This window comes from Lissotriton helveticus, chromosome 5_1 (assembly GCF_964261635.1).
Source record: "Lissotriton helveticus chromosome 5_1, aLisHel1.1, whole genome shotgun sequence".
NCBI classification, from domain to species: Eukaryota; Metazoa; Chordata; class Amphibia; order Caudata; family Salamandridae; genus Lissotriton; species Lissotriton helveticus.
Genome location: NC_136065.1, coordinates 1,377,078,637 through 1,377,092,519, shown reverse-complemented (window position 1 = coordinate 1,377,092,519; position 13,883 = coordinate 1,377,078,637). Strand labels below are relative to the sequence as shown.

Sequence of the window (13,883 nt, the reverse complement as noted above, 5' to 3'; positions counted from 1 at the left end):
GTCACTGATATGGTTGTTTTGGAGAGGCTCGAGAGTGACCATAACCCTTTATGTGTTTTCCACAAATGGTGGCTGTCTGATGTCGCTTCAAGTTCCCACGCTGATTCTCTTCCACCTTTGACTGTTCCGACTAACGATTTACGCAGACTGAGGTGGACAAGAGTCAGAACTGACCTGCTGGTTATGGAGGAAATAAGTATGGCAACTGATAAGGCCATAATGGCCCTTGAAGGTGAGGTTGGGCATTTTTCTACCCAAAATAATGTAACCAAGGTCCATGATGACCTTTTTGAAGAAATAAAAAGTCACTTCATAAAACCGGCAAACAAAAGGAAGCCTGGGGTCTATAGGCCCGCTAAATGGTACAACCAGGACTGTAAAGGGGCTAGGGCTCGTTTGGGTGCTGCAATTAAGAACAAAAATACGGAGGCTACTAGGATAGCTAGGAAACAATACAAATGTTCCATAGCTAAAGCTAAAAAAGACTGGGACGAGGCTCACTGGAATATGCTAAAGAACGCCAGTGACCAAAATCACTCCAGGTTATTTTGGCACATTGTCAAATGGGGCCATGACAGGCCCGAGGATGCCATTACAAACAATGTCCCCCAGGACGCCTGGGTAAAATTCTTTAGCGTACAATACGCTTCTAGTGACCAGTCTGTTGATAGTGTATGTCCTCCCTCTTCCTTGACAGATGACGACATATTTTCACAGTGTGAAATTCTGTCTGCACTCAAAACTGTACAAAGTGGTCGCGCCCCTGGCATTGACGGAGTTCCCGCTGATGTCTTTTTAAACGACATTGCAAGATGGTGCAAATATATCCACCTGTTAATAAATCACATTGCCAGAGGTGCAGATATTCCTGCAACATGGCGGGGTGCTGTTATCATCCCGGTGTATAAGAAAGGAGATCGCGCTCAGCCTAGTAATTACCGCCCAATCAGTTTGATCGACACTATTCAAAAAATAGTGGGGCGTGTAATCGTTAACAGGTTGCTTGACTGGGCCGAGGACAACAATATTTTATCCCCCTATCAGGCTGGTTTTCGTAGGGCAACCAGCACTGTGGACCAAGTCTTCCGTCTCCAACTGATCCAGTGGAGGACCGTGGTATTAGGCGGAGGCAGCCTGTACGCAGCATTCGTTGACTTGCGGGCTGCCTTCGACCTGGTACCTAGGGCAAAATTGTGGGAAGTCCTTGTGTCCATTGGGGTCCCTGGCGAACTGTTGTCCTTAATAATGCATTTACACGAGGGTAATTACGCCAAAATTCGTTGGGGTGGGTACGGTAATGATACCGCCGAATTCCCAGTTGAGCGTGGGGTCCGGCAGGGATGTTCAATGGCCCCTACTCTTTTCACTCTTTTTATTAATGGGGTGGTTTCTTGCATGCAATCCCAGGCAGTGGATGCTCCCTCTCTTGCAGGTGAAAAAGTTCCAATTTTAATGTTCGCCGATGATACTTTAATTTTATCTAAAACACCAGCTGGGTTGCAAAAAGCATTGGCAATATTTGATGATTTCTGTTTGGATCACGGATTGGAGGTGAATGGGTCAAAGACAAAACTCATGGCCTTCAATCCCCACAGAAATTTTAAATCCAAAATTTCCTTGAGTGGTCGTACCCTGGAGGTTGTAAAATCTTTTACCTATCTAGGGGTTCACATTTCAAATGACAACAGGTGGCAGCTACATCTTAACATTGCTACCCTAAGGCATAAGCAATTAGCTGGCACAATTATTAAAGAGCATAGGAAATCGCTCACTAAGCCCATTAAACCCCCATTGATAATCTATGAGGCGAAAGCAATAGGGTCTGCCTTGTATGGTGCGGAGTTATGGGGGCACGAAAATCTTCAGGAACTCCAAACCTCAGAAAACAAATTTTATAGGACACCGATAGGTGCCCCACAGAGCAGCCCGCTATTGCCGCTAAGATACGAATTAGGTAGAAGAGCGATTTCTGATAAAGCCAAACTGCGTCCGATTTTATATTGGCGCAGGCTTTGGACCACGCCGGAGCTCTCACACTATGCGAATGGGTTCAAGGATGTTGTCAATGTCGACTGCTACAACAAAATTAAATGGTTTAAATCACTAAAGATTGCTTTGTTCGAATTAGGACTTAATGCTTTATGGACTGACCCAGCTGGAGCTTTATTTCCTTCCAAGTCCACCCTAAAAAACATTTACTGGGAACATGGTGTTAATAAGAGTATGCTTAACACAAACAGTGGGTCTATGACAACTAGCTATTTAGAGATCAAGTTGTACCCAGTTTATGAAATGTATTGGGATTACATATTAAACCCCATGGACAGGAAATTGCTTTTCCAATTGAGGGTAGGTTCCCTCCCCCTCTGTAATGTAACATCGAAATGGAAAGCAGGGGGTGTATCAATTTGTCCAGTCTGTGGGGAAGGCAATGAGACACTTGGTCATTTTTTGTTCTCTTGTCCAATGTACTCTGCACCACGGCGAGCTTGGTTGGCTCCCATGTGCAGGAACCTAGGTACAAAAAGCAGTAAAGTAGCACTGCGGATTGTAAGATCTACTTCTGTCAATTGGATTATAATTGCTACTGCAAAGTACCTGGGGTGGGCCTGGATTATACGACAGAGATTGTTGGCAGGATAACTATTTTAGACACATGTCTATTCTCTTTAAAAATTTATTGTAATACAGAGACTGCTAGACTACTGTTTATTCTCTGTAAATGTTGTTTAGTTGGTTAGAGACTGCTAGACGAGTGTCTATCTACCCCTGCATTTTACATACGGATTTTATGTATCACCGGTATGCAATTTTATCCCATGAATTTGTTTATAATTACTCTTTGTGATTATCACTTATGTGTTTTTATTCAAAATGAACTTACACCTGCTATTTTATATGTATATTGTTTTTTACTTACGTGCTTATGTCTAATTGACTATGTAAATTTAATTGCTTTTTATTACATGTATGTATGTCTGCTTTTATGAGTAATTACTCGAATAAAGCACTTTTTGAATTGAATTGCAATCAAGGCAGTGTGTTTAGTGAGACAACAACGATGGACTGAGCCAGTGTAAACACCATAAGCCTACAGGCCCAGGCCCGGACTTCCTGAGCACCAGTCTAGACTTTGAGACATTCTTTGCTACTCAGCCCAGGAGGTGACCCGGCTTGAGATTTCTTGAATTCATTGAGCGGAGGATTAAAAAACAGAGACAGTCAGAGCAATATCAGCGACCCCACAGCCTGTATCGTCCAGGAATGAAATGCACGTAATTTCAGAAGCCGTGTGTTCCTGCTGCTTGGGGCTCTTCAAGGAGGCCTGCTGGGTCCTGGCTGGTCGTCTGCTTCCCCTTGATGTGTGAGTGGCATCCGTAGGCCAGAGCTCTAAGAGAAAGTGTGACAACAGTGAGAAGCCAGTTAATAGTTTCCTCAAGATTATCATCACTGTCACATTCTTCTGAGTTTACTACATTGTACCCTAGTGGCCCTTGAGCCTCCTGGACTGCTGGGGAACCTTCTAATGTCTGTGCAGGCCAAGTCTCTCTCAGGCCAGCAGCCCGAGGTCAGAGTGACTAGATTTGGGACAGTGTGCTCCAAAGTGCGCCTCTGGCTGCATACCATGCACTCTCAGCATCTCCTGCTCAATGGATGCCTCATTTGCTGTTCTTATTCTTTGTGTGACCTTTGGATTTTTCACAGTCCCTATGACGTAAATACCGTAACATTGATAGCAGCACCCACACTCTGAAAATTGTTCCTGATTAAAAACAAGATATAAAGGCTTCTTCAATTCTCATCCACTTTCTGGACTCCTTCATGGTTATATTAGGGGTGCTGCAGCGCCCCACCTTCCAGCCCCTTTGGCATATAATTATAAAATCTACTTTCTATATTGGACTGGTTGTGCTGCCATTTTGGTGGAACAAAAGGGGGTGGTGATGGACGGAGCATCTGAACCAATCAAACACTCACACCCAGTCAACAGATCTGAGTTTAATCCATCACCGTTCTTTAGCCCACTCTGCCCGCCCAGTTCAGACATGGCCATATGCAAATCAGTCTGACCCTGTGCCTCATGGGAACAGTCCAGCCCGAACTGCCAAGCCATGCCTTCCCTGGACCGGAAGCAAGCTTCCGAGGACCGGTTTCTGGCATTACAGCCGTCTTCAGCCCGGCTTGCTTGAATCCAGTGGCAAAGTGAGCAAGGGACTCACGTCTGAGCATACCCTGCCACACTTATGGCGGCCAAAGCGGTACAAAAGGGGGTGGTGATGGACGGAGCATCTGAACCAATCAAACACTCACACCCAGTCAACAGAGCTGAGTTTAATCCATCACCGTTCTTTAGCCCACTCTGCCACCCCAGTTCAGACATGGCCATATGCAAATCAGTCTGACCCTGTGCCTCATGGGAACAGTCCAGCCCGAACTGCCAAGCCATGCCTTCCCTGGACCGGAAGCAAGCTTCCGAGGACCGGTTTCTGGCATTACAGCCGTCTTCAGCCCGGCTTGATTGAATCCAGTGGCAAAGTGAGCAAGGGACTCACGTCTGAGCATACCCTGCCACACTTATGGCGGCCAAAAGCGGTACAAAAGGGGGTGGTGGAAGCATTTTATAAATTCAATAAATACATAAATAAGTCTTCTGGCCCTAAAGTCAGTCTTCCTGTGGGCGAATTCCTCAAGGTAGAAAGTCTGTCTACCGAAGGTCCACGCCCCTCTACTGCCCGGCTCAGCTCTTCGAAGCTCAAGAGCCCTCTCTTGATGTCCCCAAGCGGTCTTTCAAATTTCCAGTAACCTTCTGTCACCGAGGGGGTCCAAAGCTCCAATAAGCCTCATCTGCCGGGCTTTAAATGCTCCAGAAACGTCGATGTGCCAAGCAGATCTTCAAAAGCAAGTAGGTATTCCCAGCAGGCTGGTCCAAGGTAAGTCCATAAAGATTGGATCCGTGCAAGATGTTCAGGATAGCCACATAAGATACATTTATACACTGTTAATCTAACTGGAACTTGTTTACATACATGCTAATACTGACACTCCTCCCTGTTGTGCCCTGCAGGGCTTTGAAAGCTTTAGTAAGCCACAGGCTCTCGAAGCTCAAGTAGTCCTCTGCTGCACCCTGCAGGTCTTCGAATGCTCTAATAAACACACGCTTTCTCCCACAGATTTTCCTACTGGCTGGGAGGAAACGGAAGAAGAGCAAAACCTCCAATTATCTGATCTCCATCGATGCTACCGACCTGTCCAGGGGCGGAGAGAACTTCATCGGGAAGCTGAGGTAGGAGGGAATGAGCGATTTCAACAGGCTGCACAATGATAAACTTGATCACGTGGTACATAGTTGCCAACATTTGAAAAAACATTCCCGGGACATAATGCTGTACAGGGCTGCTGCAGATAGAAAGTGCTTGTTTGCGTACTTGTGTGTAATAAAGAGGAACAGTTTCTGCAACAATATCATATTGGCCAGTCTCCAACTTGCCAGGGTTGTCCCTGCAAAATTCGGGACAGTTGGCAACTATGCATGGTAATATCCGCCCACAGCTCTGCTATGCATGGTAATACCAGCCCACAGCTCTGCTATGCATGGTAATACCAGCCCACAGCTCTGCTATGCATGGTAATACCAGCCCACAGCTCTGCCAAGCATGGTAATACCAGCCCACAGCTCTGCTATGCATGGTAATATCAGCCCACAGCTCTGCTATGCATGGTAATACCAGCCCATAGCGCTGCTAATGCATGGTAATATCAGCCCCTCAGCTCTGCTATGCATGGTAATATCAGCCCACAGCTCTGCTATGCATGGTAATATCCGCCCACAGCTCTGCTATGCATGGTAATATCAGCCCACAGCTCTGCTATGCACGGTAATATCCTCCCACAGCTCTGCTATGCAGGGTAATATAAGCCCACAGCTCTGCAATGCATGGTGATACCAGCCCACAGCTCTACTATGCATGGTGATATCAGCCCACAGCTCTGCTATGCATGGTAACATCAGTCCATAGCTCTGCTATGCCTGGTAATATCAGCCCACAGCTCTGCTAATGCATGGTAATATCAGCCCACAGCTCTGCTATGCATGGTAATACCATCCCACAGCTCTGCTATGCATTGTAACACCAGCCCACGGCTCTGCTATGCATGGTAACATCAGCCCTCAGCTCTGCTATGCATGGTAATATCAGCCCACAGCTCTGCTATGCATGGTAACAGCAGTCCACAGCTCTGCTATGCCTAGTAATACCAGCCCACAGTGCTGCTAATGCATGGTAATATCAGCCCACAGCGCTGCTAATGCATGGTAACATCAGTCCATAGCTATGCTATGCCTGGTAATACCAGCCCACAGCTTTGCTATGCATGGTAACATCAGCCCACAGCTCTGCTATGCATGGTAACATCAGCCCACAGCTCTGCTTTGCATGGTAACATCAGCCCACAGCTCTGCTATGCATGGTAATACCAGCCCACAGCTCTGCTATGCATGGTAACATCAGTCCACAGCTCTGCTATGCCTAGTAATACCAGCCCACAGCGCTGCTAATGCATGGTAATACCAGCCCACAGCGCTGCTAATGCCTGGTAATACCAGCCTACAGCGCTGCTAATGCATGGTAATACCAGCCCACAGCGCTGCTAATGCATGGTAATACCAGCCCACAGCGCTGCTAATGCATGGTAATACCAGCCCACAGCGCTGCTAATGCATGGTAATATCAGCCCACAGCGCTGCTATGCGCGGTAATATCAGCCCACAGCGCTGCTAATGCATGGTAATATCAGCCCACAGCGCTGCTATGCGCTGTAATATCAGCCCACAGCTCTGCTATGCACGGTAATATCAGCCTACAGCTCTGCTATGCATGGTAATATAACCCCACAGCGCTGCTATGCATGGCAATATCAGCCCACAGCTCTGCAATGCATGGTGATACCAGCCCACAGCGCTGCTAATGCATGGTAACATCAGCCCACAGCTCTGCTATGCATGGTAATATCCTCCGACAGCTCTGCTATGCAGGGTAATATAAGCCCACAGCTCTGCAATGCATGGTGATACCAGCCCACAGCTCTACTATGCATGGTGATATCAGCCCACAGCTCTGCTATGCATGGTAACATCAGTCCATAGCTCTGCTATGCCTGGTAATATCAGCCCACAGCTCTGCTAATGCATGGTAATATCAGCCCACAGCTCTGCTATGCATGGTAATACCATCCCACAGCTCTGCTATGCATTGTAACACCAGCCCACGGCTCTGCTATGCATGGTAACATCAGCCCTCAGCTCTGCTATGCATGGTAATATCAGCCCACAGCTCTGCTATGCATGGTAACAGCAGTCCACAGCTCTGCTATGCCTAGTAATACCAGCCCACAGTGCTGCTAATGCATGGTAATATCAGCCCACAGCGCTGCTAATGCATGGTAACATCAGTCCATAGCTATGCTATGCCTGGTAATACCAGCCCACAGCTTTGCTATGCATGGTAACATCAGCCCACAGCTCTGCTATGCATGGTAACATCAGCCCACAGCTCTGCTTTGCATGGTAACATCAGCCCACAGCTCTGCTGTGCATGGTAATACCAGCCCACAGCTCTGCTATGCATGGTAACATCAGTCCACAGCTCTGCTATGCCTAGTAATACCAGCCCACAGCGCTGCTAATGCATGGTAATACCAGCCCACAGCGCTGCTAATGCCTGGTAATACCAGCCTACAGCGCTGCTAATGCATGGTAATACCAGCCCACAGCGCTGCTAATGCATGGTAATACCAGCCCACAGCGCTGCTAATGCATGGTAATACCAGCCCACAGCGCTGCTAATGCATGGTAATATCAGCCCACAGCGCTGCTATGCGCGGTAATATCAGCCCACAGCGCTGCTAATGCATGGTAATATCAGCCCACAGCGCTGCTATGCGCTGTAATATCAGCCCACAGCTCTGCTATGCACGGTAATATCAGCCTACAGCTCTGCTATGCATGGTAATATAACCCCACAGCGCTGCTATGCATGGCAATATCAGCCCACAGCTCTGCAATGCATGGTGATACCAGCCCACAGCGCTGCTAATGCATGGTAACATCAGCCCACAGCTCTGCTATGCATGGTAACATCAGCCCACAGCTCTGCTTTGCATGGTAACATCAGCCCACAGCTCTGCTATGCATGGTAATACCAGCCCACAGCTCTGCTATGCATGGTAACATCAGTCCACAGCTCTGCTATGCCTAGTAATACCAGCCCACAGCGCTGCTAATGCATGGTAATACCAGCCCACAGCGCTGCTAATGCCTGGTAATACCAGCCTACAGCGCTGCTAATGCATGGTAATACCAGCCCACAGCGCTGCTAATGCATGGTAATACCAGCCCACAGCGCTGCTAATGCATGGTAATACCAGCCCACAGCGCTGCTAATGCATGGTAATATCAGCCCACAGCGCTGCTATGCGCGGTAATATCAGCCCACAGCGCTGCTAATGCATGGTAACATCAGTCCATAGCTATGCTATGCCTGGTAATACCAGCCCACAGCTTTGCTATGCATGGTAACATCAGCCCACAGCTCTGCTATGCATGGTAACATCAGCCCACAGCTCTGCTTTGCATGGTAACATCAGCCCACAGCTCTGCTGTGCATGGTAATACCAGCCCACAGCTCTGCTATGCATGGTAACATCAGTCCACAGCTCTGCTATGCCTAGTAATACCAGCCCACAGCGCTGCTAATGCATGGTAATACCAGCCCACAGCGCTGCTAATGCCTGGTAATACCAGCCTACAGCGCTGCTAATGCATGGTAATACCAGCCCACAGCGCTGCTAATGCATGGTAATACCAGCCCACAGCGCTGCTAATGCATGGTAATACCAGCCCACAGCGCTGCTAATGCATGGTAATATCAGCCCACAGCGCTGCTATGCGCGGTAATATCAGCCCACAGCGCTGCTAATGCATGGTAATATCAGCCCACAGCGCTGCTATGCGCTGTAATATCAGCCCACAGCTCTGCTATGCACGGTAATATCAGCCTACAGCTCTGCTATGCATGGTAATATAACCCCACAGCGCTGCTATGCATGGCAATATCAGCCCACAGCTCTGCAATGCATGGTGATACCAGCCCACAGCGCTGCTAATGCATGGTAACATCAGCCCACAGCTCTGCTATGCATGGTAACATCAGCCCACAGCTCTGCTTTGCATGGTAACATCAGCCCACAGCTCTGCTATGCATGGTAATACCAGCCCACAGCTCTGCTATGCATGGTAACATCAGTCCACAGCTCTGCTATGCCTAGTAATACCAGCCCACAGCGCTGCTAATGCATGGTAATACCAGCCCACAGCGCTGCTAATGCCTGGTAATACCAGCCTACAGCGCTGCTAATGCATGGTAATACCAGCCCACAGCGCTGCTAATGCATGGTAATACCAGCCCACAGCGCTGCTAATGCATGGTAATACCAGCCCACAGCGCTGCTAATGCATGGTAATATCAGCCCACAGCGCTGCTATGCGCGGTAATATCAGCCCACAGCGCTGCTAATGCATGGTAATATCAGCCCACAGCGCTGCTATGCGCTGTAATATCAGCCCACAGCTCTGCTATGCACGGTAATATCAGCCTACAGCTCTGCTATGCATGGTAATATAACCCCACAGCGCTGCTATGCATGGCAATATCAGCCCACAGCTCTGCAATGCATGGTGATACCAGCCCACAGCGCTGCTAATGCATGGTAACATCAGCCCACAGCTCTGCTATGCATGGTAATATCCTCCGACAGCTCTGCTATGCAGGGTAATATAAGCCCACAGCTCTGCAATGCATGGTGATACCAGCCCACAGCTCTACTATGCATGGTGATATCAGCCCACAGCTCTGCTATGCATGGTAACATCAGTCCATAGCTCTGCTATGCCTGGTAATATCAGCCCACAGCTCTGCTAATGCATGGTAATATCAGCCCACAGCTCTGCTATGCATGGTAATACCATCCCACAGCTCTGCTATGCATTGTAACACCAGCCCACGGCTCTGCTATGCATGGTAACATCAGCCCTCAGCTCTGCTATGCATGGTAATATCAGCCCACAGCTCTGCTATGCATGGTAACAGCAGTCCACAGCTCTGCTATGCCTAGTAATACCAGCCCACAGTGCTGCTAATGCATGGTAATATCAGCCCACAGCGCTGCTAATGCATGGTAACATCAGTCCATAGCTATGCTATGCCTGGTAATACCAGCCCACAGCTTTGCTATGCATGGTAACATCAGCCCACAGCTCTGCTATGCATGGTAACATCAGCCCACAGCTCTGCTTTGCATGGTAACATCAGCCCACAGCTCTGCTGTGCATGGTAATACCAGCCCACAGCTCTGCTATGCATGGTAACATCAGTCCACAGCTCTGCTATGCCTAGTAATACCAGCCCACAGCGCTGCTAATGCATGGTAATACCAGCCCACAGCGCTGCTAATGCCTGGTAATACCAGCCTACAGCGCTGCTAATGCATGGTAATACCAGCCCACAGCGCTGCTAATGCATGGTAATACCAGCCCACAGCGCTGCTAATGCATGGTAATACCAGCCCACAGCGCTGCTAATGCATGGTAATATCAGCCCACAGCGCTGCTATGCGCGGTAATATCAGCCCACAGCGCTGCTAATGCATGGTAATATCAGCCCACAGCGCTGCTATGCGCTGTAATATCAGCCCACAGCTCTGCTATGCACGGTAATATCAGCCTACAGCTCTGCTATGCATGGTAATATAACCCCACAGCGCTGCTATGCATGGCAATATCAGCCCACAGCTCTGCAATGCATGGTGATACCAGCCCACAGCGCTGCTAATGCATGGTAACATCAGCCCACAGCTCTGCTATGCATGGTAATATCAGCCCACAGCTCTGCTATGCATGGTAATACCAGCCCACAGCACTGCTAATGCATGGTAATACCAGCCCACAAAGCTGCTAATGCATGGTAATATCAGTCCACAGCTCTGCTATGCATGGTATTATGTGGAGAAGCGTGGCTCAGTGGTTAGAGGCGGCAGACCTGGAAGCTGAGATCAGCCGTGGACCAGGGTTCGATTCCCCGCCTCGGCGGGTCTCGGGATCAAAAATCCCACGGACTCGATAATTCTCGTTCCGGTGCCTACTCAACTCACGGGGTCACACTCTGCGACTCTGGGCAATAGCTTGCTTAATCTCCACTACGGCCCCTCGCGGCGGGATGCCTGGCTTTCACCTTGTGGACACCCTGCCGGGGTATCTCACAGGGGAATACCAGGACGGGTTCCCTAAGCAAGCGCCGAGATGCCTACGGGTAGTCGTGCGCTATACAAGAGCGTAATCATTTCATCATTTCATTATCAGTCCGCAGCTCTGCTATGCATGGTAACATCAGCCCACAGCTCTGCTATGCATGGTAATATCAGCCAACAGCTCTCCTATGCATGGTAACATCAGTCCATAGCTCTGCTATGCCTGGTAATACCAGCCCACAGCGCTGCTAATGCATGGTAATACCAGCCCACAGCGCTGCTAATGCATTGTAATATCAGCCCACAGCTCTGTTATGCATGGTAACATCAGCCCACAGCTCTGCTATGCATGGTAACATCAGTCCACAGCTCTGCTATGCCTAGTAATACCAGCCCACAGTGCTGCTAATGCATGGAAATTCCAGCCTACAGCGCTGCTAATGCATGGTAATATCAGCCCACAGCATTTCTATGCGCTGTAATATCAGCCCACAGCGTTTCTTTGCGCGGTAATATCAGCCCACAGCTGTGCTATGCATGGTAAAATTAGCCCACAGCTCTGCTATGTATGGTAACCTCAGCCCACAGCTCTGCTATGCATGGTAACATCAGCCCACAGCTCTGCTATGCATGGTAATATCAGCCCACAGCTCTGCTATGCATGGTAACATCAGTCCATAGCTCTGCTATGCCTGGTAATACCAGCCCACAGCGCTGCTAATGCATGGTAATACCAGCCTACAGTGCTGCTAATGCATGATAATACCAGCCCACAGCTCTGCTATGCATGGTAACATCAGTCCACAGCTCTGGTATGCCTACTAATACGAGCCCACAGCGCTGCTATGCATAGTAATACCAGCCCACAGCACTGCTAATGCCTGGTAATACCAGCCTACAGCGCTGCTAATCCATGGTAATACCAGCCCACAGCGCTGCTAATGCATGGTAATACCAGCCCACAGCGCTGCTAATGCATGGTAATACCAGCCCACAGCGCTGCTAATGCATGGTAATATCAGCCCACAGCGCTGCTATGCGCGGTAATATCAGCCCACAGCGCTGCTAATGCATGGTAATATCAGCCCACAGCGCTGCTATGCGCTGTAATATCAGCCCACAGCTCTGCTATGCACGGTAATATCAGCCTACAGCTCTGCTATGCATGGTAATATAACCCCACAGCGCTGCTATGCATGGCAATATCAGCCCACAGCTCTGCAATGCATGGTGATACCAGCCCACAGCGCTGCTAATGCATGGTAACATCAGCCCACAGCTCTGCTATGCATGGTAACATCAGCCCACAGCTCTGCTATGCATGGTAATACCAGCCCACAGCACTGCTAATGCATGGTAATACCAGCCCACATATCTGCTAATGCATGGTAATATCAGTCCACAGCTCTGCTATGCATGGTATTATCAGTCCACAGCTCTGCTATGCATGGTAACATCAGCCCACAGCTCTGCTATGCATGGTAATATCAGCCCACAGCTCTGCTATGCATGGTAACATCAGTCCATAGCTCTGCTATGCCTGGTAATACCAGCCCACAGCGCTGCTAATGCATGGTAATACCAGCCCGCAGCGCTGCTAATGCATTGTAATATCAGCCCACAGCTCTGTTATGCATGGTAACATCAGCCCACAGCTCTGCTATGCATGGTAACATCAGTCCACAGCTCTGCTATGCCTAGTAATACCAGCCCACAGCGCTGCTAATGCATGGTAATACCAGCCCACAGTGCTGCTAATGCATGGAAATTCCAGCCTACAGCGCTGCTAATGCATGGTAATATCAGCCCACAGCGTTTCTATGCGCGGTAATATCAGCCCACAGCTGTGCTATGCACGGTAATATCAGCCCACAGCGTTACTTTGCGCGGTAATATCAGCCCACAGCTGTGCTATGCATGGTAATATTAGCCCACAGCTCTGCTATGTATGGTAACCTCAGCCCACAGCTCTGCTATGCATGGTAACATCAGCCCACAGCTCTGCTATGCATGGTAATATCAGCCCACAGCTCTGCTATGCATGGTAACATCAGTCCATAGCTCTGCTATGCCTGGTAATACCAGCCCACAGCGCTGCTAATGCATGGTAATACCAGCCCACAGCGCTGCAAATGCATGGTAATACCAGCCCACAGCGCTGCTATGCATGGTAACATCAGCCACAGCTCTGCTATGCATGGTAACATCAGTCCACAGCTCTGCTATGCATGATAACATCAGTCCACAGCTCTGCTATGCATGGTAATATCAGCCCACAGCTCTGCTATGCATGGTAACATCAGCCACAGCTCTGCTATGCATGGTAACATCAGTCCACAGCTCTGCTATGCCTGGTAATACCAGCCCACAGCGCTGCTAATGCATGGTAATACCAGCCCACAGCGCTGCAAATGCACGGTAATACCAGCCCACAGCGCTGCTAATGCATGGTAATATCGGCCACAGCGCTGCTATGCGCGGTAATATCAGCCCACAGCTCTGCTATGCACGGTAATATGAGCCCACAGCTCTGTTATGCATGGTAATATCCTCCCCCAGCTCTGCTATGCATGGTAATACCA

The 13,883-nt window shown here is 49.0% G+C and overlaps 1 protein-coding gene across 1 annotated transcript in view; it reads left to right on the top strand.

Moving 5' to 3' along the window:
* The window catches only part of TULP1 (TUB like protein 1), a 301,815-nt gene that overhangs the window by 159,631 nt on the left and 128,301 nt on the right, over nucleotides 1–13,883 (top strand). Inside the window, exon 9 of the mRNA XM_078640531.1 lies at nucleotides 5,172–5,284. Coding sequence (XP_078496657.1) covers nucleotides 5,172–5,284 — 113 coding nt within the window. The remainder of the gene's footprint in view (nucleotides 1–5,171; nucleotides 5,285–13,883) is intronic.